At 42.9% G+C, this 23,920-nt stretch overlaps 1 protein-coding gene across 2 annotated transcripts in view; it reads left to right on the top strand.

Annotated features, from left to right (window-relative positions):
• The window catches only part of CTNNA2 (catenin alpha 2), a 944,841-nt gene that overhangs the window by 109,763 nt on the left and 811,158 nt on the right, over window positions 1-23,920 (top strand). For both annotated transcript variants that reach the window (XM_032474170.1, XM_032474172.1), the window contains exon 2: window positions 418-524. In XM_032474170.1, coding sequence (XP_032330061.1) covers window positions 423-524 — 102 coding nt within the window. In that variant the 5' untranslated portion in view covers window positions 418-422. The remainder of the gene's footprint in view (window positions 1-417; window positions 525-23,920) is intronic.

Here is a 23,920-nt window from a genome sequence, read left to right as displayed (position 1 = left end):
GCTGTGCTTCCTGGAAGCCATTGTTGGGCTCCCCAGAACCCTTCGGTGTTTTCCCCTCGGGTCTCCCAAACCCCTCTCTGATTCCGTGATCACAGCACGGGTCCTGAAACCGTCAGCTACTCAAGGCCACGGTCCAAGTCCTTCCCAGCAGGTAGCAGCTGGATACAGACACCACACACTGAGTAAGCGATGTATTTCAGTGTCAGTTGGGTCCCAAGAGTTTGCTAAGGAATACAGGTGCCCTCAGGAAACATCCATTTTTTTAATCTGATCCGTCATCACCAACTCAGTTCTGCTTCTGATTTCCCCGTCTCTGACTTGACGAGGCTGGACCAGGCTTGGTGACATGTTTGTTTTGAGCCCCCAAGCTCACAGACTGTTTCCATTATTTCTGACTGACGATGTGTGTCTCTGCAGGGAGCATGACCTCGGCAACTTCGCCTATCATATTAAAATGGGACCCCAAAAGTTTGGAAATCCGGACGCTGACCGTGGAGAGGCTCTTGGAGCCGCTTGTCACACAGGTAAGAGCTGCTTTGAAATGCTTTGTGACATGTGTGTTTCTACTGGGATTGTATCATGACTTTCCAGAGAACTTAGAAATCCTTCAGAGTGAGTAAATCCCGTTATAACGCTGATTACTGAGTATGCTTTCCTGCCTGAGCTGTGGACAGTTTTTTTTTTTTTTCGCCCAGTAAGGTTTGCAGTGCCTTTGAAGAAAACTCTTCATGGGACTTTTGAAATTAAGTTGATGAGATAATTAAAGGGGGTGCTTTGGTGAAGGGCACTCTCATTTGCAGTAATGGATTCGCAGTCTAAATAAACCGTTCCACCTTACTTTCAGATGCTAATGCAGTCAGGAAGAACTGCACTGACGATTTAAGAGCAAAGTGTATTTATTGAGTTACTTTTTTTCTTTGGTTTACAAGGGGAAATCCATCATTTTGAAATGATGAAAGGTTCCACTTTTATGTTGTCACAGTTGTCACATTTCCGCAAGACGACTGTTAGCAGGGAAACACTCTTAGGATTTTTAAAGTTGTAAAACCTAATTTTTGCATCTTGTGAAGCATATTCTTTGCTGTATTAACTAAGAATTTCATGGAATGTGAAAATTCAAGATTTTTTTATGGCGTATGTATAGAGAAGTATGATGTCAAATTAAGTAGGGGGCACCGAGGTTGGTTTCTTCCAGCTGCTGTGGCAAATTACTGTAAACGTAGTGGCTGGAAGCCTCCCCGATTTATTACCTCGTGGTTCTAGAGGTCAGAACTTCTGACGTCAGGGTGTTGGCAGAGGTGTGCTCGTTTTGGAGGCTTTCGCAGAAAATCCTTTTTTTTTTTTTTTTTTTTTTAATTTGCTTTTCCATGTTCTAAAGGCTGCTCCCTTCTCGGCCCCTTCCTCCATGTTGGAAGCCAGCAGTGTGGTGTCCTCAGATCTCTCTCTGACTCTGCCCTCTGCTCCTGCCCTCGCATCACCCTGTCTCCCTCTTATAAGGACCCTTAGGATTACATTGCGCCCACTCGGATACTTGAGAATAATCTGATCTCGAGAGCCATGGCCAGATCACATCTGAAGAGGCTCTTCTGGCATTTAAGGGGACATACTGAGTTTCCAGGAATTAGAACATGGACGTCTCTGGGGGTCATTGTTAGCCTGCCATAGTCCCCCCTCCGGCCACCCTCCCCTACAGTTCACATCCTTCCTATACAAAACACATTCACTACGTCTCTAGAGCCTCAGTAGACTCAACCCATTACAGTATCATCTCAAGACCAAAACCCCGCCTGGAATTCATCAGTTTTTAAACTCCAGGTTTTTAAATTCCAAATCTCATCCTCTAAACCGTCTAAATTAGGTATGGGTAAGATTCTAGTTATAAGCCATCCTCAAGCAGAATTTCTCACCATCCATGTACCTGTGAAAATAAGAAAATAAACATTATGTTCTCAAAATGCATTAGTGGCCCAGGCATAAGGTAACATTTCTAGGCATTTCTGTTTAAAAGGTGAGACGGGAAGGAAAAAAGAGTTACTGACCTCAAGCAATTTAGAGAGCCAGCGAGGCACTCGGACTTCAGTGCCCGGGAATAAACTGTGGTTCGAGGCTCTTCTGCCCTCCAGGCCTGGTTCTTCACCCAAGAAATCCCTTTTTCATGAAGGACAGCACATATTCTCAGCTGAATCTTTTTTTTAATCAGCCCTGCCTGTATAATTTTGAGAGTCCAACAGTTTATTTGAATTTCATCTTTCTCTGGGTTTTTTTCACTCCACATTGGCAGTGTTTGTACTGATAACAACAGTCTTGAGAAACTTGTGGTTCTCTCTTGTAATGTCTCTGGGGCTCCCCCTGTGAGAACACAGGCTGCTTCTCCGGTCTTTCCTGGGTAAGTCGTCTCTGTGCTTGGCCTCTGTGAAACGACTGAGGGGTCCATGAACCCCATGCCTGATCTCATCAAGGGCTCCCTGGGTCTCCATCCTCCCAGGGCACGAGCTGAAGGTTTCACAGGCACACGGTTGACTTTTTCTCCAGAGCACACTTTCCTGAGAGCAAGTCTTCTAATTGTAGCATCTCTTATAGTCTGCTAGGCAAGTCATCACGTCCTCTTTTTTTTTTTTTTTTAGCTTAACAGTTCTATCTCCATTTGCTTCATTTCTCTCACACGTTGCTGTAAGCAAGAAACCGGGCCACGTCTTCAGCACTTGGCTTGGAAATTTCCTCAGTTGAATATCCATCACTTATGATTCTGATTTCTGCGTAACTGTAGGAAACAATTCAGCCAAGCTTCCTGCCAGCCGATAGCAAACACACCTTTTCCTCCAATTTCCAACAACACATTCCTCGTGTCCTTCTGAGCCCTCACCAGCATCTCCTTTCACAGTCTGTTCGTAATGATTGATATTCTCAAAGACGATAAAGGATTTCTCTGCCACGCTCCTCTCCTCCTTCTGAGTCCCCACCAGCTGGGCCTTCAACATCCATATTTTTGGTAGCAGTCTGTTCAAAGCAGTCTAGGCCTTTCCTATTATAGTCCTCAAAATTTTTCCAGCCTCTGTCCATTATTAGTTCCAAAGCAACTTCCACATTTTTAGGTATTTGTTACAGCAGCACTGCACCCTGGAACCCAAATCTGTGTTTCCAGTTGCTGCTGTAACAAATTACCACAATCTCAGTTGCTTGAAACAGCACACATTTATCATCAGATGATTCTTAGGGTCAGAAGCCCTGAAATCAAAGTGCTGGCAGGGCTGTGCTCCTTAGGGAGGAAGGTCCTTCTCGCTGTTAGCATCTGGAGGGCGCCTGCATTCCCTGCTTTTGGCGGTTTCCCGTCTGCGAAGCCAGCAGCAGAGCACCCTCACATCTCCCCCTCTGATTGCAGCCTCTTCCAGCACATCTCCTCTGACTTCAGCCCTCCTGCCTCACTCTTAAAAGAACCTCTGGTGATTGTATTGGGGCCAGCCAGATACTCTAAAATAACCTCTCCATCTTGAGATCTTTAACCTCATCCCGTCTGCAGAGTCCCTTCGGCCGTATGAGACGGCACATCCACAAGTCCTAGGATTGGGATGCAGACGTCTTTGTTTGGGGCTGTTGAAACGTTTTGTGAGATGTAAGCCCCCTTTCCACTGGGCCATGCTTGTTAGCACCGTGCAGCTTTCTTCAGGAAACACCTCATACGGACAGGCTTTTAGATTTGGGAGCACGTTGGCTGCTGAGATTGTGGTCTGTGGACGAAGGCTGATGCATGAATTATTTGTTCCTGGTCTGCAGTAAGCGCAGAAATGGAGAGTTAAGTGCTTTGAGAAATTCATGGCCACTTTACGGGGTCACGTTATGTCTGTGGAATCTAATAAGAACTTGGGGCTCATTGAATATTTAAAGGTTTTTGAATTATTAATTTTGTTGTACTGTACAAAAGCGTTGGTTTGTGACCCTTTGGAGTAACAAATACGTGGCCTGTTATCACAGATAGCTTGAGAAGGGCTGGTTTAGGAGACGTCTTGGAGTCAGTCTGCTTGGAATGCAGTTCTCTCAGCTGAGATATAAAACGCAGGTCGCCTTTTCCAAGCCTTGGAGTTTGTACTTCTGGGTACATATCGATACATTTAACCCTTATCGTACGGATGAAGTGAAACAGTAATTAGAACATGGTGCCTGGTGTAAAGGAAATGTTGGTGAAATGCAGTCGCCATTTTTCTTTTTTTGATGGAAAATACATTCAGGCTCATACTAGCCATTAACCAGTACGGTATAAGCCAGTGAGAAGGACGTGGGTGAATCCAGCATGGACAGACACAGTAATAGACATAAACTGTCTTTTATTTCTTAAATTTTTCAGATCTTTACATTTTGCACCTGTATTTGGCTTATCTGAAGAATACCACTTCTACGATTACCATTAAAAATGGGCTTTTCCACATATCTTTCAGTCCAGTTATTTAGAATTCTGTCAGATAAAGGCAACGGATTATTTACTAAAAATACAGTCAACTGCTTATTCTTATTTGTTCACTTAATACATTTGAACACTTAAAACGCTTGTGGAATTTCACACAATGATGTAGCGCTGTAACTAATCTTAACATCCTTCTAGTGTCTCCTCGTGTCTAAACAGTTACCCTTTCTTGCTAATGTTCTTACTCTGATTTAAAAAAAAAAAAGATTCTCTCAAAAAACGTGACTTTTAAGACAGGCTTTTCTATATTTTTTTGCCGTGATATTACGGCTGTGTCGTCAGGACTCACCGTCGCCTCCCTTGGAGTGAAACCTTAATGATCGGACTGATGTGACGTGTGAGGAGGGCATGTGGATAAGTAAGGAGATGAGGAAATGTCAGGTATAAACTCAGCCTCTACAGCAAAAGGCAGAGCTAAGCGAGAAAACTACACAAAGGCCCCATGTGAGTCCAGCACACACAGCTTTATGACTTGAATAAAATTCATCGCAAATATGCAGTGAAACAGTCTGCCCTACAGTTTCTGATGAGGGTGGACAGGGACGAGAGAAACAGCAGGAGTCAAGGAGTTTTCAGTAAAATTCATTCCCTGTCATAAGAAAATGACATTAGGAACTTACTGTTGATAAGTATTTAAGTCGGTCAACAAAACTTCACCTCATTTCAGTCATCATGTGTATGAGGTGGCATATCTATCTTCCAGTGTTGAAATGGCAAGATTTTTTTTGGAGAATTCTTACATTATGTAAATCATGCCATTTCGAATGAAAAGACTCGTCTTAGCAAGTTTAGACCTTGAAAAAGATGCCTGAACTTTTTATAAATTCAGGAAAACAGATCTTTAATAGGCCCCATTCTGTGGTACTAAGCTTTATTAGGAAACAAAACAACTATATTAGGCAAGTTTATTAGGAAAGTAAAAAAATTATTAGGAAATTAAACACTCCTAGATAACTCTTAAAACCAAAGGGAAGTTACAAACTATATATATGAGATAATGAAAAAGATGATCCCTTCTTAATAAAATTTACACATGTAGTAAAAGCTGTGCTGAGTGAAGAATTTTAGCATTAAATGTTTTTTTTTATTAAAGGAAATTATAAAAATAAACTAAGTGCTGATCTTAAGAAATTAGAAAAAGAACATCAAAAGAAACTAGGAATACAGAATTTAATACCAATAAAAAGCTAGAATCACTAAAATAGGATACAAAAGTTAAAGGGTTAAATGAATTTAAAATTTCATTTTTCTTTGAAATGGTCAAGGGTAAAATCCCTCAAGGCACAAATTACAGAAAATACGCAGAGAAAGGATCTATAAGGTAATGAATGAGGAAGCAGAAAGAACTCCAGGGTCAGGAGAGGTTAAGAAGCATAGCAGAGTATTACATGCATCTCCAATGCCTCTGAAACCTGAAAGCCTGGGAGAAGGGAATACGTTCCTAGAAAGACTTAAATTAACAAAATTAATCCAAGAGGAAGTGGAGACCTAGAACAAGCCAGGTAAATCCTGGAAAGCGGCTTCCAGATCTAAGCAGAACCGGTGGGTGCCTGCCTGAGTGCCGGCAGGTGTTTAAAGAAAGAAAAGATGAACAACTCTTCAATAATTAAAAAAATTTTTAATGTTAAAAATCCAAGACACTTTAAAATAACTTTTTTTTTTTAAAAAAAAGGGCAATGGTAATTTTATCTTATTTCTGAATTTAAGTGCAAAAAACAAACCTACATGAAGTACAGAAAGTAACATCTAGCAGCATATCAGATCTGCATAAGTGTAACAGAATTGGGCTTTTTTAGGAAAACAACAGCCTATTATCAGGAAACAAATAAAAACTAACAGTAGCTCAATAGATTATACCCTGAGACACCGAAAAGACATCTGATACAATTTTACAGTTATTTCTAATAAAAACTCTGAAAAGGAATAAGAGCAAGCTTTTAAAATAAAGGAATGCACCATGTGAACATAGGAATAGGGCAGATAAAAAGACCCTTCCTTTTCCTGTATGGCTGTGTACCGTCACAGGTGATATGACCATAGGGCTAGGTGGCTAGATATAGGATAAATATACAAAAATAACTAGTTTTATCTGTTCACAACACCTGAAAATCAAAACAGGACCATGTTCTGTGTATAATTAAAAATCTATAAGGCCAGTTGCTGTTCCTGTTTGAAATGCACATTAACTTTGTAGATGTACGATTTTGCACCTATTTTCACACCACTGAAGTCGTGAGTATGTGCACACAGGCTTGCCTGCGAGTCTGGTATATATATCTATATTTTGGTATACATGTTAATACCTTGAATAAATTACTCTCTCCTCAAACATCAATTACAGATCAAAGTAATTCGTACCTCTAGGACTATGAAAGTGATGCATGAAGTGGTTGGTGAAGTGTCTGATGGCATTCTAGTAGGAATACGGATTTACTTTCAGTGATAAGTTCTTTGCTACTTGATGGTAATGGCTTCCCAGCTACTAGAAAATGTGCCAGTACAAAATAGGGATTCACTGGATCTTTTCTTTAGAAAAAATACTTTCTTGTAGATTTAGAAGAAGAACGATTCGTGCCTTGCATTTAGTCAGAGATAATGGAAGCAGAAACCTCTGAAATTATTGGAAACGCAGCCTTCCCCATTTCAGGAAGCGAATGAAGCGCAGGCCATCACAGTGGGACAGACTGGAATTTGCTGGGTGGTGTTCCCTGCTTCTCTGTAGAGAGATTCATATGCGGCTTGAAGAAGCTAATGGTATGAAAGAGTGCCACTGATGCTTAAGGAGCTCTTCTGCACCGGCCTGATCGGGAGGGAGCCTCCTGGGAAGAGGCGTGCTCCTTAATCGTCACCAGCGTTATTTTCAGGAGCATCCACGGGGCCCTGTTCGGTCAAGCTCCAGTGCCTTCTCTAGGTCTTTTTCAGTTCTACTCAAAAAGTTAATACTTTCCTCAAGAGCTAAACAATTAGAATATCATGTACTTAAAATATTGCTTCAAAATTTAAAAATTTCAGTTTTACACCTAAAAAAATACTTGAGGGGGAGGGTATAGCTCAGTGGTAGAGCGCATGCTGAGCATTCCCAAGGTCCTGGGTTCAATCCCCAGCACCTCCATTAAAACAAGCAAACAAACAAACAAACAAACTGAATCATCTCCCCCTGCCCCCCCCCCCCCCCACAAATACTTGATTTTCTCGCCTTTTTGATACGAAGCCCTTACAGGGGAGTTGCCTCTGCGTGGCTCACAGCAATAGTTAAACTCGTTGGTGCGTTTAAAATCACAGGCTTTAAAGCTGAAAGTGATTCCGGAAATGAGCCGACACCCAGACATGAAGTATCTTTTGAGAATTCAGCCAGCGAGTGCCTTGTCATGGTACGCCGTGCACTCTCTTACACCGTTGACAACGTGCTTTGTGTATGAATTTACCTGAAGAATCAAAATATAAAATGAAGTCTCACTGTGCCCTTTTCCATCTGTTCAGAGAATATCACTAATGAAAGCTACCTTAATTCATGGTTTATTCATGAGATTCAAGGATTAATACATTTGGGTGGTTTCCATGGTGATACTACAATGTTGCAACAAGTTGCTCATTCATCTTTGTCAGAGGATTAACATTGTGTGAACAGTAAAAGATGTACTAAAAGCAAATGATGGTAAATCCAAAAAGCTTGTTTATTTGATCAGTTTTAGGTATAGTATGGTTAACTTGTTCCCAAGTATTTTTCTTTTTTTATTTTTGTTACATTCATACCAATCCCCATTTTAACTTTTGTATGATATTTTTCTTGCCTTGAAAAATGTTTCAGTTTATCTGTCTATAATAGAAGTTTTTGATGGTGAAAAATGACCTGAAACACCATAACTTTATTTAGAACCTCTGTATCTTTCCTTGTGAAAGACAAAAGTAACACATATTAAAAACAGAATTTGAATACAATGAAGTTATGATTTGGGAATTTACCTTTATGACATTACTTGAAAGACTATAAAATATTGTTTTACAAATATGATTTTATCCCCTAATATTAACATTTCTTGAATTCTGCGGGTTTTTTTTTTATGTTTGATGTGCATGTACCCAAAATAGTTAATTATGTTGGAAGTACTTCTTTGAATTGATGGTGGATTACTTGGCAGTTACTGTGTTTGCCACTTCTGAAATCGGAGTTTAATAGACTAGTATATAGTCTGGAGTTAGGTTAGTTTCTGCTTTGGGATGATGTGTAACATTTTGATGTCTGCCACCAGATGGGAGCGATGTTCTTTTTGTTGTGAAGCCAGCTGTGTTGGCCAAATTTTGAAACTTGAGTAATGTTTGGAGCCCTTTTAAACCCAAAACCCAAACCCAGAACAAACAAACAAAATCCTCCCAAATCCTAGAATGGACGTAGTATGAATGTGGAATTATGTACACACGTTTTTATTCATAAACACATTTACAAAGTAAGTAGCAAAACATAAAAACACAAAATTAAAACTGACAGTAATTGAATGGATGGTGTTTTGCTGACATGAAATCATTGCACATGGCATGTATGTGGTGGTGACGGCTCCAGCTCAGGGTCTTCTGTGTTTGGCAGACACTCACACCGTGTGCCGTGTGATGACATGATAACGTCAGCCCCCTCCACACCTGGGACCGGTTACTGCAAATCACAACTATGAGTGCACCCTGGCATCATTTCAGCTTTCTCTCTCTTTTTTTTTTAGCATAAATATACTCACAGTTAACAGGAGGCGTCTGCCTCTGGTCCCTTCTCCTTTGCCTGGCGTAATGCAAGTTAAGTAGTAAGACATGGTGATGCTTTTAGAACCGGCCCTAACTATGTTGAGATGTTAAGAATGACACAGCTGACTTGTCTTCCATCAAAAATACTCACTTTCAAAAATTTCCAGTTTAAACCCAGTGATTATTGTATGAATGCTAATGAAAGAAATCCCATTTGGTAGAAGAGAAGAGGGAAGTTTTAGGGACTATGAAGTGGGTGCTGTACAGGCTGCCTCAGTTTATTAATTTCTTGTTCTTAATGGAAAGGAGCTTTGAGGCTTCTTCTCGCTGCTCACCAGTCGTGGCTCCTTCTACGTGCAGTTCTTTGGGGGTCACCGTAAAGGTGGTCCGAGCAGTTGAACTAAACTTTCCCAACTACTTTCATTAGAACCTTCTTTGCTTGGAACAACCCTCACTGCTCTGGTCTTAGTCAAAGCCTTTCTCCATTAGAATGGAAGTGACCACAGATAATAATCCAGAACCTCTAACAAGAAAGGGGGAAAGGCTCTAATGTGTCTTGAGTGGTTACCGTGTGCCTGACGCCATCCTGGCTGTTTCCAGGAGACTTCATGGCTCCTTGTGCCAGCGTGGTCAAGTCAGTATTACTTTCTGCACCTTGCAGATAAAGGGGAGACTTAGACCACATCATAAAAGACCTAAGGTGAAGTAAACAGGCCGTGTGAATCCGCAGCTCCTGAGGGAAACATTAGCTGAAGATACTGAAATGTAAACTGCTCGTCCATCAGCCAGCCACGAAGAATGTGCAGAGCGAAAAGGGAGGAGAGGGAAGGAATAAACTGAAGGTGTGGGAAGGGAAGAAGAACTCCCAACATTAGACAGACAGAGGGAAAGGAGCAGGCAGAAGATAACTGAATACACGTTTACAGTCAGGCATTTGTTCCTTTGTTCCTGAACTGCATCAGCTGATTCTTCCCTGTACCAGCTGTTTCCTGACCCGCAAGAACGACGCAGACAAATTCCTGAACGCTGCAGTGAATACGTGAAACTAAAGCCCATTTTCCCTCTTAAGTGGTTAATGCGTGTGACAGCCTAAACTTACTAATAATTCTTTTATTTTGTTTGGCCATAACCTCAAGCCTTAAAAGAATTTTTTTTTTCTTGAGTTTTCCATTTCAGTGAATACTCACAGCCATGTTAAATGGGAAAATGGAAATTAAAGCTAAATTTAAAAAGTAATGTCATGGAAGAATAATGATTTTTATGTTCTTGAAACAGGACAATTAATGAAATCTTATGCATATTAATTCAAGGAGAAATTGTAGGAGGGAAAGATGGCAGGAGGCTAACTAACAAAATTACTCATGACTAGTTCGAACACAGTGGAATTGCTATCTAAGCTGGAGACCGAAGAAACCAACTGCACCCAAGGACGGGCGCTCCTGTGAGGTCCCAGAACTGCATTTGCTCAGGAAGCCCTCAATGAGCAAACTGATCACAGCTTGTCAGGGAGCTGAGGTGAAGGATTGGGGCGTGTGAACACACCTGCTTTTCCATTTCTTGTCGTCCTGTTGACAGCACAGAAGGTGTGCTTCGTTTCCACACAATTGAGAAGCAAGAAGGCTGTCCTCAGACCTGCCTCCCTCTCTCCAGCTCTTGCTGCTGAAGTCCTGATTCCAAACCCACGTCCCTTCTCACGAGGACCAGTGTAGTCACTTCCTGAATAATCCACGAGTCCCACTTCTGCTCAATCCCTCTGTACCCTCTAAACAACAATCAGAGTGATCATTGAGAGTGATGTAGGATCTGAACATAATATTCCCCTGCGTAAGAATGTGCCATTGTTTCCATAGCATTGTAGCGTAAAATTAAAACTTCTTACCATGTCTTTACATGCCCCCCGCTACAAGCTAGTGCTGTAAACTGCTGTATCTAGTACCGGTGGACCTCTAATTACCGTGCTCAAGCCATGGAGCCCTTCTTTCAGCTGCTTGGAGGGCCTGAGTTCTCCTTGGCCTCAGGGCCTTTGCACACGCTGTTCCTTCCCCATAGGATGACGCCAACCTTCTGACGCTCCAACTGGCTTCCTTGCATCTTTCAGCTCCTGTTTTATCATTTCTCTGATGTTGCAGAGGACTTTCCTATCTTTTTTTTTTTTTTAAAGTACATGCCTCTTGCCCTACCTTCTCTGTGCTTTATCTGTTCCTTCCCAGAGCATTTACCACTATTTCTGATCGTCTTACGTGTTTATTTGTGTGTGTTTTGTCTGACTCCTCCGCTAGGTGGGACACTCCATGACAATGGGGATGATGTCCGTCTGGTTCACACATACAATCCCAGTACCTTGGAAATAGAAAATACTTGATAAATATTTGTTGAATGACTAAACAAACACTCCTCCTTCAAAAGAAATGCACTTTGTGTATATTTTTTGCCTGCCTTATTCTTCTAACTGAAATTAGTTATTAGTGAAATGTAATTATGTGTTGCAGGGGTTTTATGAAGATGTTGACAACTATAACAATTATTATTATGGGATTATTATTATGGATGAAAATACGCATTAGCTTTTTAACAATATGTATCAATGTTTTGATACCTAGTGACCAAATTAAGAAACAATGTTTTGTTTTTTTGTATTGAAATTTATAATATTTTATCTTTATAATAAAAGGCATAGTGTAAATATATATAACTTATATATTGTAATGTGTATTTATATATGTACCTGTAGAGAAAATGACTGTCTTTCACGTGTACTAGAAATGAATTTTTGTATTTTCTTTAGCAAAATAATTTTTCTTGACCTTTTATTCAGGTTAAACCCACCGTTTCAGTTATCAGTGTTCAGACAGATTCAGGGGCTTTAAATATAATGTCGCGCAAAATGGTCTTTATTAGAATTTCTCAAAACATTGCAAACTTCCTGTTATTCAAACTGGCCTGGAATGTAGGTGCTGCACACAGCCAGCATCATTCTTGGGCCGCTTTAAGTTGACTTTCCACGTAAGTCGTCCCTTGACCACCTGCTGACCATGGCTGCCCACTTTAATAAATAAAAGTTTAAGACACCCAGGTCAGTTTGAGTTTCAGATAAACAACAAATCATTGTGTAGTCTTATGTCCCATGAAATACTTGAGACATGCTTAAGCTAAAAATGTTTGTTGTTGTTATTCTGAAACAAGAATCGATTTCACTGCTTATTTGTAAATTCTAGATGAGGTCAGTCTTAGTGCCTCAAGTTACGACGTTAGCAGTGTAGGAAAGAGTGAGCAGAGTTGGTCAGTCCTGTTTCCTAGAGCAGGTTTTGACCCCTTCACTTTGGATTAAGTACAGATTCTTCTACAAGACCTTTTCTTGTTTGTCTTTTTTGTTTCCTTCCTCATCCCTCCTGTCTCTGTTTCTACCTGCCGTCCACAAAGACCTCCTCTCAATCTCTAGAACTCCGTGGCGTCTCATGTCACGTGTGCTTGGACAGTCTCTTCCCTTGGACGGGCTGGTACCCATGCGTCGTTCAGTTCGTGTGCTAGAGGTTGCCTTCTTCAGCGTTTTGGTTACACACCAGACTGAGCTCAGTCTCCTTCCCAGAGCATCCTCTCCTCCCCCTGCCGCGGGCCATCCTGCAGTGTTGCAATCCCTGGTTGTGTGTGTGTGTGTGTGTGTGTGTGTGTGTGTGTGTGTGTGTGTGTGTGTGTGTGTGTGTGTGTGTGTGTTTTAGCATGCACGCGTGCTTGCGTGGGTTATATTTGTCACTCACAAGACCGTAAGTCCCGTTCTCTGCGTATCCTCGTCTTGGCCTGGCGTGCGGCGGTGATTTGGTAAATTTGTGTTGAGTGACTGGAAGAGCGATGGTCTCTTGGCTGACGCAGTGGGGGCCCTCCTTCCTGACTGAGACTCTCTTCCTCTCTCACTCTTCACTAAGACACGACTCCAGGCTGAGGGGAGCTAGACACAGTTTTCTGGAGCAACTCAGTTGTAATTGTGCATTAGCTTATACTGTCTTTTGAAAGTATAGTTTACAAAACGAATGGGCTGGGGGAGGGTGCAGCTCAAATGGTCGAGCACAGGCTCAGCATGCACAAGGCCCTGGGCTCAGTCCTCGGCACCTCCATGAATAATAACAGTGATAAATGAGCAGACCTAATGACTCCTCCCCCCAAACTTTTTTTTTAAAAACATGAATAGGCTTAGAAGAATGGTATTTCTACTGGTCCGTCTATTTCTAGTAATTGTGTGCTTTATCATTCTAAGAGTATTGGTAACTGTGGCCGTATTATTTTCTGGGCTTTGAAAAATGAATGGGAAGGTAGAAAATATGCTTGATTTTTTTAAAGATCTGCAGCATGGTAGTTCAGTTTAAAAAAAAAGTATGAATTACTTCAATATGGTGTTATTACAAAACATAGCCGTTGTAAGTGTTCTGTGGGACCCTGTGGTAGTGGCTGAAATGGTCCCTTCACCCCAATCTGAGGCTTTCAATGGCTAATTTAACAAGAATTTACACTGTGGACTGAAACTTTTCCAGCTTGTTTCCATCCCCGAGGGGAATTTTATAAAGAGATGAGACCACATTCCCTTCAGCTGACTCGTTCAGGCGTGGTAAAGCACGGTAACACTGCCTTTCTCCCACGTATTAAACCTTTCAGAGTTTCTTGGTGGCTAGAGCATGTTTATGTGGTTCCCAAACTTTACCCTGCACAGAGAGCATGTTTCCTTGGAAAGGACAGGGGCAGTTGGTAGGCAGGCAGTTTAATGAAGCATTCTGAGATTTAAAGCCGGGGAGCATCGGAGGGAGCGGAAATGTTAGCTGCGCCGCATCCATCGCGCCTGACGCCCGCCGCCCTGGTAGGCGGGCGCCGGCAGGTGGCAGGTCTGCTTTGCTTTCCTCTGTCAGCGGCTCTGTTGTCAGTCGGCGGGGAGCTAATACCAGAACTAGGGACTGACTTTGACTTCACAGGCTGCTCTTAATACTCGAATTTCTGTATTTTTTGTCTTCGTTCTGCTCATCATCAGCTTCCCCCTGGTCTCTTGGATTCCTGTGAACCATGAGCACCTGCTGTCGCCCTTTGTCGGCTTCCTGGACTTGTCATCGCTGTCCAGAAGGGCGTGAATGATTGACAGCACGCGCAGGATGGTGCTCAGTGACTGCTGAGACGGAGGGTTGTTGGGTGTTGCTTTAAAATTCTTTACTCAGGGGACTAGCAAGGGGGCCGATTAAAGGATATTCCAAGATCTGGCTGGGGGTGAGGTGCCTTCAGGAGTCAGAAATACTAGATAATAGAATTAAAAAAAGTCTACTTTGCTAAGATGTCTTTAAAACAGGTCCTGTGTGATTGGGATGTTGTGGAAGATCGCAGGGCGCTGTCCACACACCTGTGCTTCTCCTCTCTGCTCGCCTTGACCCCCCCCCCCAGGCTCACTGGGACGGGGCGTAGCGTGGAATGTGAGTGGAGGGGCTCGTGCCTCTCCAGTCCTGCCCGGTACAGCCTCCCCGGTGTCTCCGTGGCTCTTCCCCTTTGTGAGGCTGGACGCAGGTGAGTCCACTGACCGTGGAGACCACGTGGGGAAGCTGGAGAACCTGGGAGATGGAAGGATGCTAGAGCTCCAGATGGCTGCTTGGAGTGCCCACGCCAGACAGGGACCTGGATGGGAGCAGGGAGGGGCGGCCACTTCAGACCTGCCATTCAAAATTCTATCGTGTTAAGCTGCCACAGTGTGGAATATATTTGTTACAGCAGCTGCATTCGCTGCCCTAGCTTCTTCAGTGCTATAACGTACAGCTTAATAACCATCTCGTACTTGAGGCAGATACTTACTTCTTACTTACGTGAAAGTCTGAAGCTGACCACCCAGGAGGTGCGGATGCAGGGAGCTACCGTGTTGCTCAGACATCCTGCCAGCCACCTGTCATTCCCTGGGGTTTGTTCCTTGTGGAGCGCCCGTCGCCACCATGGCCATGTTTCGGCTAATCAAGGAGGGGGTGGGGAAGGAGTACAGAGCGTGTTCTTACGTTTAGGGTGGGATCTCGCTATCGCATGCACCTTGTCCACGCGCGTCTCAGCAGGGACGCAGTCGCGTAGCTTCCAGAACGGCGTGCACTTGATGGTTCTGTCCCCCCGTGGAGGAAGGCAGAACGGGTGGCGTGGGGCTTTTAGCCACGTCTGTTGCATCCGTGCTTGCAACTGGTATCTGAGGACGTGACACCTGTGGGCTGATGGCATCAAACTTTTCTTTGGCCGCTCAACCCCGAGGCCCATCCAGCAGTGCTCAGTACCTCATTAGCCACATTCACTTCCTGCGTGTTCCGTCTAGACCTCACTCCCATCCTGAGAGTCTCAGTGACCTGGTTGTGGCTGTGCGGTGAAAGCAAATGTCACCACTGATTTTAAAGTGCACACGTGGGGAAAACTGTTTGCCCCAGATCGGACACACACATACAACCTGTAAGAGTATTTTCTTGTGGTTGCCCTTTACGTGTTCATCTGTCTCCTGAAATGAGCTGAAGCAGCTTTGAAAGGCTCTGAGGATAAGAATTGTTTTTGGAGGGGACACTCCAACATTAGGCTTTTTTCTGTTAAGAATATTTATTAATTTCATGTAATTCATAACGGCCAAAGAAAAAAATGAGGAGTTGCAATCTCTCCAGATTAAAATCTTCTGGTATGCTGACCACCTTGGATTTAGGCTTCCTGCATTTGGATGAAAAAGGATGGTTCATTTATTTCTTTTATTCTGCCAGTAATTCTAAAAGATTGGAAGGTGGTAAAGTGATGAGTAGCCTGGGACTGGTCGTAAGGAAATGCTGTGGGAACACAGGAGGGGAGGTTAACATTTGTTGCAGGCTTAGATTTAAAGCAGAAGAGAATTTTAAGGCTGTCTTTTCTCGTGTGCTCTGATAGTTTGATGGGCCTTATTTCATCCAGCAGAAATATTTTATCACAGGTTAGGACTGATGGTGGAGAATATTTTATTCTTAAAGTCGGCACCTGTGAATTAGAATTATAACTCCCCATTTTTTGAAAAAGCACCCGTGTGAACATCTGTGCAGCCTTTCTTTCCTGCTCTTTGTGTCTGACCAGGCTTGCTTCGCTTCATTCAGTTTGCCTTTCTTTTCCCCAGGCCTGGCTTACAACGCAGCGCACTTCAGAACCCCGTCCGTAGGGGTGGGTTCTTAACCGCCACCCAGGTTCTGATGACCAGTTGTGCTGGGATTTCCCCAAAGCACAGTCCTGCCGTCCTGTTCTAACCCCACCGGTGTTCCACACACAGCCACGGCGAGACGCTAGAGTTCGCTGAGTCCGCTCTCATGGGAAGTAACTGTTTCTCTGAAATGTACTTGTGTAGATAAGATGATGAACTGGGTACCAAACGTGGTCCATGAGCTGGAGGCATCACAAACCAGGGCACAGAACGTTCTGGAGAGGCGCCCTCCGCAGGAGGGGTGTGCATCACGGTCTCTGTGTTTACTCTCTGCTAATCAACTTGTGACCTTTGGAAAGTTACTCAGGCTTTTTTAATATGAAATGAGAGTATTACATATTTCCCATATAGTGTCTGATGATTTCCACAGTGGTGTAGCTCAAAACGTGCTAACTCTAATGGTCGCTTTTGTGTTTTAGAGTAGTTCCTCTTGGGCCTTTATAAATGTTTTTGGCCTTTTGTATACTTGTGGGAGATTATTAACGCAGGAACATTTGACTTTTTCTTCCCTTTTTCTTTTTAAATTTAAAAAAATTTTCCTGCTGTGTCTTTATGTTCATACTCAGAGAATGAGAGTTTATGTTTCAAGTGAATTTCCAATAGTTTGCCTTTTCCTAGAGGGTTTTTATTTTTTTTTCTTCTCGTCATTTAGCATTTATTTGGAGTTCTTTTGAATAAATAGTCCTTCCTTTGAAACCCTGGGATGGGAGCTTGTTGACTTGTAACTGAGAACCTATAGTTCTGTACCTAATAGAATCTGGCGGAAATGGGTTCAGTGCATCCCAGGAAGGGATACAAAAGGTAAATTCTCAGGGTGGATCTACAGTTTCCCATATATGCCATGTTCTTCTGTAACATGAGTTGCACCCTTGTGTGCGAATAGCAAGCTCTTTTATTACCAGCTATTTGTGTGGAAGTGCAGTCAGTCTTAGCATACTGAGTGGTTCCTGGATGTTGAGTTATTTCCAGAAGACACAGATGAATGTACTCAGGTTTGCACAGCAAATTAAGCACATCCATGAAAACCGTAGAAGGGAGGGATTAAACTTTTATGCATGATTTGTAGAATTTCAACTCACCATACGTTATTCTGAAATTCTTCACTGACTAAAATTCATATTAGTAAAACTTTGAATGTCTTTCTCTTTTCTCTCAGTTTAGAAAAACATGGACCCTCTTTCCCTTGTTCGTTTCTAGCCAGGTGGACTTTTAGCAGTTTAGTGATACAAGCCATTTCAGATGAGCTTTTTAAATTGTCTGTTAGTTAGAAAAGGTTCCTAACTTCTATTTATGCTCCTACATCAGTGAATAAGAGTGTCAGGTTTCTCACTGACATTCAGCCACGACTTTGAATCCAGGTCCCAGGGAGTAAGAACCAACTCCTTGAATGTTCCTTTATTTACTCATTAAAATGTTCCACTTAGTCTTCTCACGAAGGACATGCATCTTTTGGAGCTAGTGAGCCTTCCCATTGTTACCATGTTCCCCTCCCGTGACCTCACCTTCTCATCAAAAATAAATAAACAAAAACATTTGCCATTGACAATAAACAACACAGTGTTACCAGGTTGAGTGACAGAAATACAGACACAGTATATAGCTGTTTCAGAACATAGATGCAGCCACAATCTGCACATGGAGCGTTTGTTTTTGGAGCATGAGACGTGGCACCTTGGTACCACCATTTGTTGTGATGTTCTATATCTGTGCATAGCGCCGTATTGTCATTTAAGCCGAAGTCCCCAGCGAGGTGGTGGGAGGGGCGCAGGAGCTCTGACCGTGGGGACTAGGTCGTCACATCGAGGCGGGGGTGGGGTGCAGCGGTGTGTGACCCCGGCCTTCAGCCCCCGTCTGGTGATCTCAGCACACCGGCCGCGATGCGCAGGTGGTACCTGACACTGGGGTCTGCAGGCAGATCCTGATGCCATTTGGAAGTACTGATACATTCTGAAATAGTTAATACTTTCATCTTATCTTAGATACAAGCCCACTTGCAGAATATTGTTAAGCATGGCATAACGAGACCACTATGATAATAATTCTTAAGCTTGTTAAAAGGACAGCAACAGAAGAATATTTGGTTAGCAGAGTCAAATATCTAGTAGTTGAAACCATCAAGTGCAAATGTTTTATGTGCCCCTCTCTTACCTTCCACTCTACTGTAGTTCGTTGGAAGAAAACAGAATGTGGTCTTTTGAGTTGGTCTCATCTCTTAGTGGTCCGTATAAATACATCAATGAACATAGTGCCTTCGCAGTAACTGTGTCTCCCCGGTTCTGGGGCCTTACTTTTCCCACCTGTGAGTGCTGTAGTAGATATTTTAAAATTTCTCAGTATCTATATAATCTTAATTTTAAAAATAGTAATTAATATCTGTATTTTTGGTAAAAATGATTTGACACAACGGATTTTTTTCCTCCTTTTTCAGTTTTATTAGGTAGAATTCCCACAGTCTGACTGCACATACGCATTATATTACATGTAAATACATATAGACAGTGTATGGCCCTTTTTTTTTGTTTACATATATGACACAGTGGTTTTTGACAATTTGAATTTGGTTAATCAGAGCCAAGATTTGCGGTTAGTGCTTTTGGCCTCAAATCTTCTATTTATTTGGGACTTCATCATGTTCTGTCTGCTTATATTTTGAGATTAATTTTGATTTCAAGATGTCTCATGTTTACTTCCTGCCTTAGTTTGTAGTTCCTGTTTCTTTTTCTACACCAACATGAAGACTGTAAACAAGGATTTTTTTTTTCGTATTTTTTGGCAACATTTTAAACGACACAGCAATAGATGCAGCTGAAAATGGAATCGTGTGTAATTGCGACCTGCTCCCCCCTGCTCGCACCCCCTGAGAAGTAGAAACTTCACTGCTGGCCGCTCACAGCACAGACTGAGGTGGTGAATGAACAGGGCTGCGGCGAAGCCTGTGGGAGAGATGGTGCCTTGAGAGGTGCTGCCCCGTGAGGTCTGTCCTCTGGGAGCGGGTGTTGTTGCCCGGGTGATAAGCACGTCTTTATACTGTTGACCTGAAATAATAATAAACTGCCAGACACTGCTCTAGCGAAGATGAGGTCAGCAGAGAAGTGCATTGGGGTCTGCAGCCATGGCAGGCCAAGTGGAAGTCCCCCCAGGGCAGGGGAGGGAGAACCCTTTTATACGGGGGGGAAGGCAGTCGGGAGGGCGGCAGTGAACTGTCTTTGCCAGGGGTTAGAAAGGGGTCTTTCTCCTTCCTGCTGGGCTGTGTTACCATCACAGGTAACTAGAGCTCCCCCTTCTGGTCTCCCGACTCTATTAAACTGATGTTTCTGTTTATTAATTTTACAGCATTTACTGTGTTAAAATGCCATGTCAGGGAGAAGGAGATTTTCCTCCACCCTTTAGGTTCGCTTGGCTGGTCTAAGAATGAAAATGACGCGAGACAGATTAACCGGAGAAAATCAAACAAAAGTTTAATAACATATACACACGGCAGAGACCCAGGAGTACTGGGACTCAGGAGTAACTTGCCCAGATGGCCAAAACCCTTGCCATAAACACCAGCTTCCGCTGAAAACGAAAGAGGATGTTGGGGGTAGTAGTTTGAGACTTCAGAGGGGAGGAAGGCAGTTCACGTGGAGATGGAAAAGCAGCTGTCCCATGAGCAGATGTTTGCTGGGCCGAGCAGAGTCGAGGGGACACAGAGTGGTCTCTGGTCTTCAGCGGCCACCCAGAGCTTCCCCCAGCACGCCCAGCCCACGTTCTCTGCAGATGTCTCTGGCGACAGCCCCATTCCAGGAACAGGCCTTCCGTCTGAATTCCTCTAGGCCGTCGGGGACGGTCAGAGTTTCTGCCTGAGTCTTTTGAGCCTTGACTGTTTTTACCTCAAAATAATCCACACGCCAGAGAGATGTTTTGGGGTGGCAAATTCTGTTCCCCTAAAGCCGCAAGGAGCAGGAAGCCGAATGCAGTGCAGCCCCCATGGGGGCCAAGGCTAGATTACATGGTCAATATTTTTATTATGTTCAGCTCGGTGTAGCTCTGACAAGCGATGGCCTGGAGAGCATTCTGTACTTTCACACTAGTCCCATGTTCAAGTCCCTGAGCGCTAGAACCTGAAAAGAAATATATATAAATATGTACATGTATGTGGGTGTATATCTGAATCACTAAGCTGTACACTAGAAACTAACACGTTATAAACCGACCTACTTCAATTAAAAAAAAAGTCAGAGTCCTTTTTTCCCATTCGCTGTGCCAGTGGAGACGCCTTTCCACTCATGTGTCTGTCTTGAAAAACGTCTGAGAAGATGACAAGAAGCTCTGGTCAATAAAGCACGTGGTTTTGAGTTAGATATTTTCAGAGAAGAAAGAAGAGACAAAATTCTGAAGAAAGCAGGAAGTCAAGGTTAAACTTTAAAATTTATCTTTGAAAAAGGAACGGGTTTGCAGCCCTTTTGAGTGCCAGGAGAAGCAGTGGGAAACAAGCGTGGTGATGGCTTGGAACCTCGTAGTGCTTGGCACGTGGTGAATGCGTGCTGCAGCTTTGCTGCTGTCAGGAGAAGAAATGCGTGTGATTTCTAGTGTGCGTTTAGGATAAATGAGATCCAAGGGCAACGTGAGAGGCACCAGGTTTTCACAAACCTGATTCCTGGACGACTCTCCTCTTAGGCACTGAGAGATGGAACTTCGTGTAGTGTGTAGGGGTCACATGTGAGGTAGATGATTCTGTCATATAAAGAGAAGATGCTTTCATTTTTGTGGGCAAACTAACCACACATGTGTGCATAGCGGGCGATAAATGAGCACAAAGCTGCAGAGTTAATTTACAGCTCAAAAGAGCAAATTCAGTTTTCTCTACATGCACATTTTATGAGCTGAGCAAATAGTTATTTTCTACAACAAGCAAAACATGTTTTACAAGGTGATGGGCATCAGAAGCCTCTGGCCAAGATTATACTCCTCGGAGGTTAATAAAATCCTTGGCCCCTGTTGGGTTCTTGAGGTAAGCAGTTAATGTATCCGTTAGCCCTGGTGCGGTGAAAAGTTGGTAGGAAATATATTTCTGCAGAAAAAAACCAAACCAGAGTTTTAGAAACCATTCCTGAACATTAACAATAATCACCAAAATTAAACCAAATGTGGTCAAGTTAAATAGAACAGAATAGGAACAGAAAAGGCCTTTTTACTTCATTCTAAGAAAACGGCCATTTTTATAGATACAGCATGAGTAAAGAAAAAAAGGCCTCATGATGGAAAATGAACTTTTTGAAAAATAGAAGCAGAACATTATTATCCTGTATTTTTATATATTTGTTTTCATCATTATTAGTAAATACACATTTGAAAAAGTTGAAAATCCAAAACAATTCATTAAGAATAGGAAATAAGGTAACTAATTGAAATTTGATTCATCCTAGTGTTTTCTTACATAAAACTTCAGTGTGACTGAGGTGAAAAATTCTGCTTTATGTCATCTGTATTTACCCATGCCATTAAACATTCTTCTGTCTGACTTTTCATGGCTTCATGTTCCCGTGTTGGGTTGGTCTTTGAAGATTTTGCCTAACTAGCTTTTTATTGTTCGTGTCTTTAGGTTTTTTCCCAGTCTTTCTCTACTACAAATTGTTACTACTGTTTTAACAGCATATCGTAAAAGGTTACCTGTATCCTTTTTCCTTAGTGTAAGCCTAGATTTGCATGTATTTGCATGGCTTAAAGAACACAAACACATGGTAGCTCTTTAAGGGGACTCACGTTGAATGTACTGCATCAGGGGTATAAGGCATGTCGGGGAAATGCAGATCAAAACCACAGTGGATGTCGCCTCACACACGTTAGGACGGCTGTTACCAAAAAAAAACCCCCAAAAACAAAAGATGACATCTTTTGGCCCAGAAGTGGAGAAAGGGGCACCCTTGTACCTTGTTGGTGGGACCACTGTGGCAGACAGTGTGGAGGGTCCTCAAGAAAATTGAAAGTAGAATTACCGTATGACCCAGCAGTTCCTCGTGTGGGTGTATATACAGAGGAAGTGAAGTCAGTGCCTCAAAGAGAGCACCCCTCCCATGTTCACTGCAGCTTTATTCACAGTAGCCGAGATACGGAAACAACCCAAGTGTTCACGGATGATGGATAAAGAAGATGTGGGGTGTGTGTGTGTGTGTGTGTGTTTGTGTGTGTGTGTATATGACTCAGCCTTAAAAAGAAGGCTGTGTGAGTAACAACCCCTGTGAGCCTGGAGGATATTCTGCCAAGTGAAATAAACCGGGGAGAAGAAAAATGCTCCCTGACCTCACTCAGTTATGTGGAATCTAAAAGGCTGAGCACGTAGAGGCAGAACTTGAAATGGTGCTCAGCAGGGGCAGGGAGGTGGGGAGACTTTGGTCAAAGGGTGCAAAGGTGCAGTTACATTAAATAAGTAGGTTCTAGGAGTTAAATGTGGAGCATGATGATTATAATTAATACTATATTTTATACTGGAAATTTGCCAGAAGAGTAGATTTCAGGTGCTCTTGAAACACACACACACACACACACACACACACATTAACTATGAGGAGACAGATTCCATTAGCTTGACTGCAGTGACCATTATGCAGAGGTGTGTATATGGAAATCCAAGCATCGTGTCCTGTACCTTACATATATATAACTTTTTATTATAAAAAAATAAAAGAAAGGCTGTCAGGTGAAAAAATTCTGGGGATTTAGTTCTTTAAAAAGTTGACCTTGGCTGGAAAGGACTGTTTTGTTTGTTTTCCTTGGCGGGTACAAAATATGAAAACGTTCTCTTCAACTGTCCTTTTCAACATTTTTTAGGCAGAATGTTTGTGAACTTGTTAAAATAAAGGAATGACTCTTTGCCTTTTGTGATAGAAAACACTCATCTTTTATCTTAACAGTTAATCATTTCTGTGTGTTGCGGCAGTCTCTCTGAGCATCTGGTCACTTCTGTGGTCCTGTTTTTGGTTTGCTTGCCATCATTTCGTTCTTCTGTGTTCACTTGCTCTGTTCCCTGAGACCGCGTCTACCTCTGTTCAGTGTTTCGTTTCCTCATAAGCCACGTTCACACTTCATGTTCGTGTTTTCCCTTCTGAATATATTCTTCTGTCCTGTGGCCCCAAATTAGACTCAGTCCCTGTTTGCTGAACTGCGCATAGAGCTGTGTTGGAAGCTGTGGGCAGCGGTTCATAAGCTTTAGTCTGCAAGGAGATCACTCTGCAAACTCATTTAAATTGCAGGGCACCATGTCTTGAGTTTCAGATTTGGAAGGTCTGGGGCGATACCTGGGAACTTGTGTTTTCACAAATTGACCTGATGCACGTGATTCCTGAATCGCGCCCTGACAGACGGTGCGGATCCTCCTTGACTTGCGATGGAGTTACGCCCGTAAACGCGTTACACGTCGAAAGCGCACTGAACACACCCAGCCTGCCACGCAGCGTCGCTTCGTGGCCTGCCTTACACACGCCCAGAGCACTTCCGTTAGCCTGCAGGTGGGCGAAGGCATTCAACACAAAGCCTGTTTTGTAGTGAAGCGCTCCCTG

Source organism: Camelus ferus, chromosome 36 (assembly GCF_009834535.1).
Source record: "Camelus ferus isolate YT-003-E chromosome 36, BCGSAC_Cfer_1.0, whole genome shotgun sequence".
Classification (NCBI taxonomy): Eukaryota; Metazoa; Chordata; class Mammalia; order Artiodactyla; family Camelidae; genus Camelus; species Camelus ferus.
Note: the sequence above shows the minus strand (reverse complement) of the source record. Positions and strands in the feature narration are given on the sequence as shown.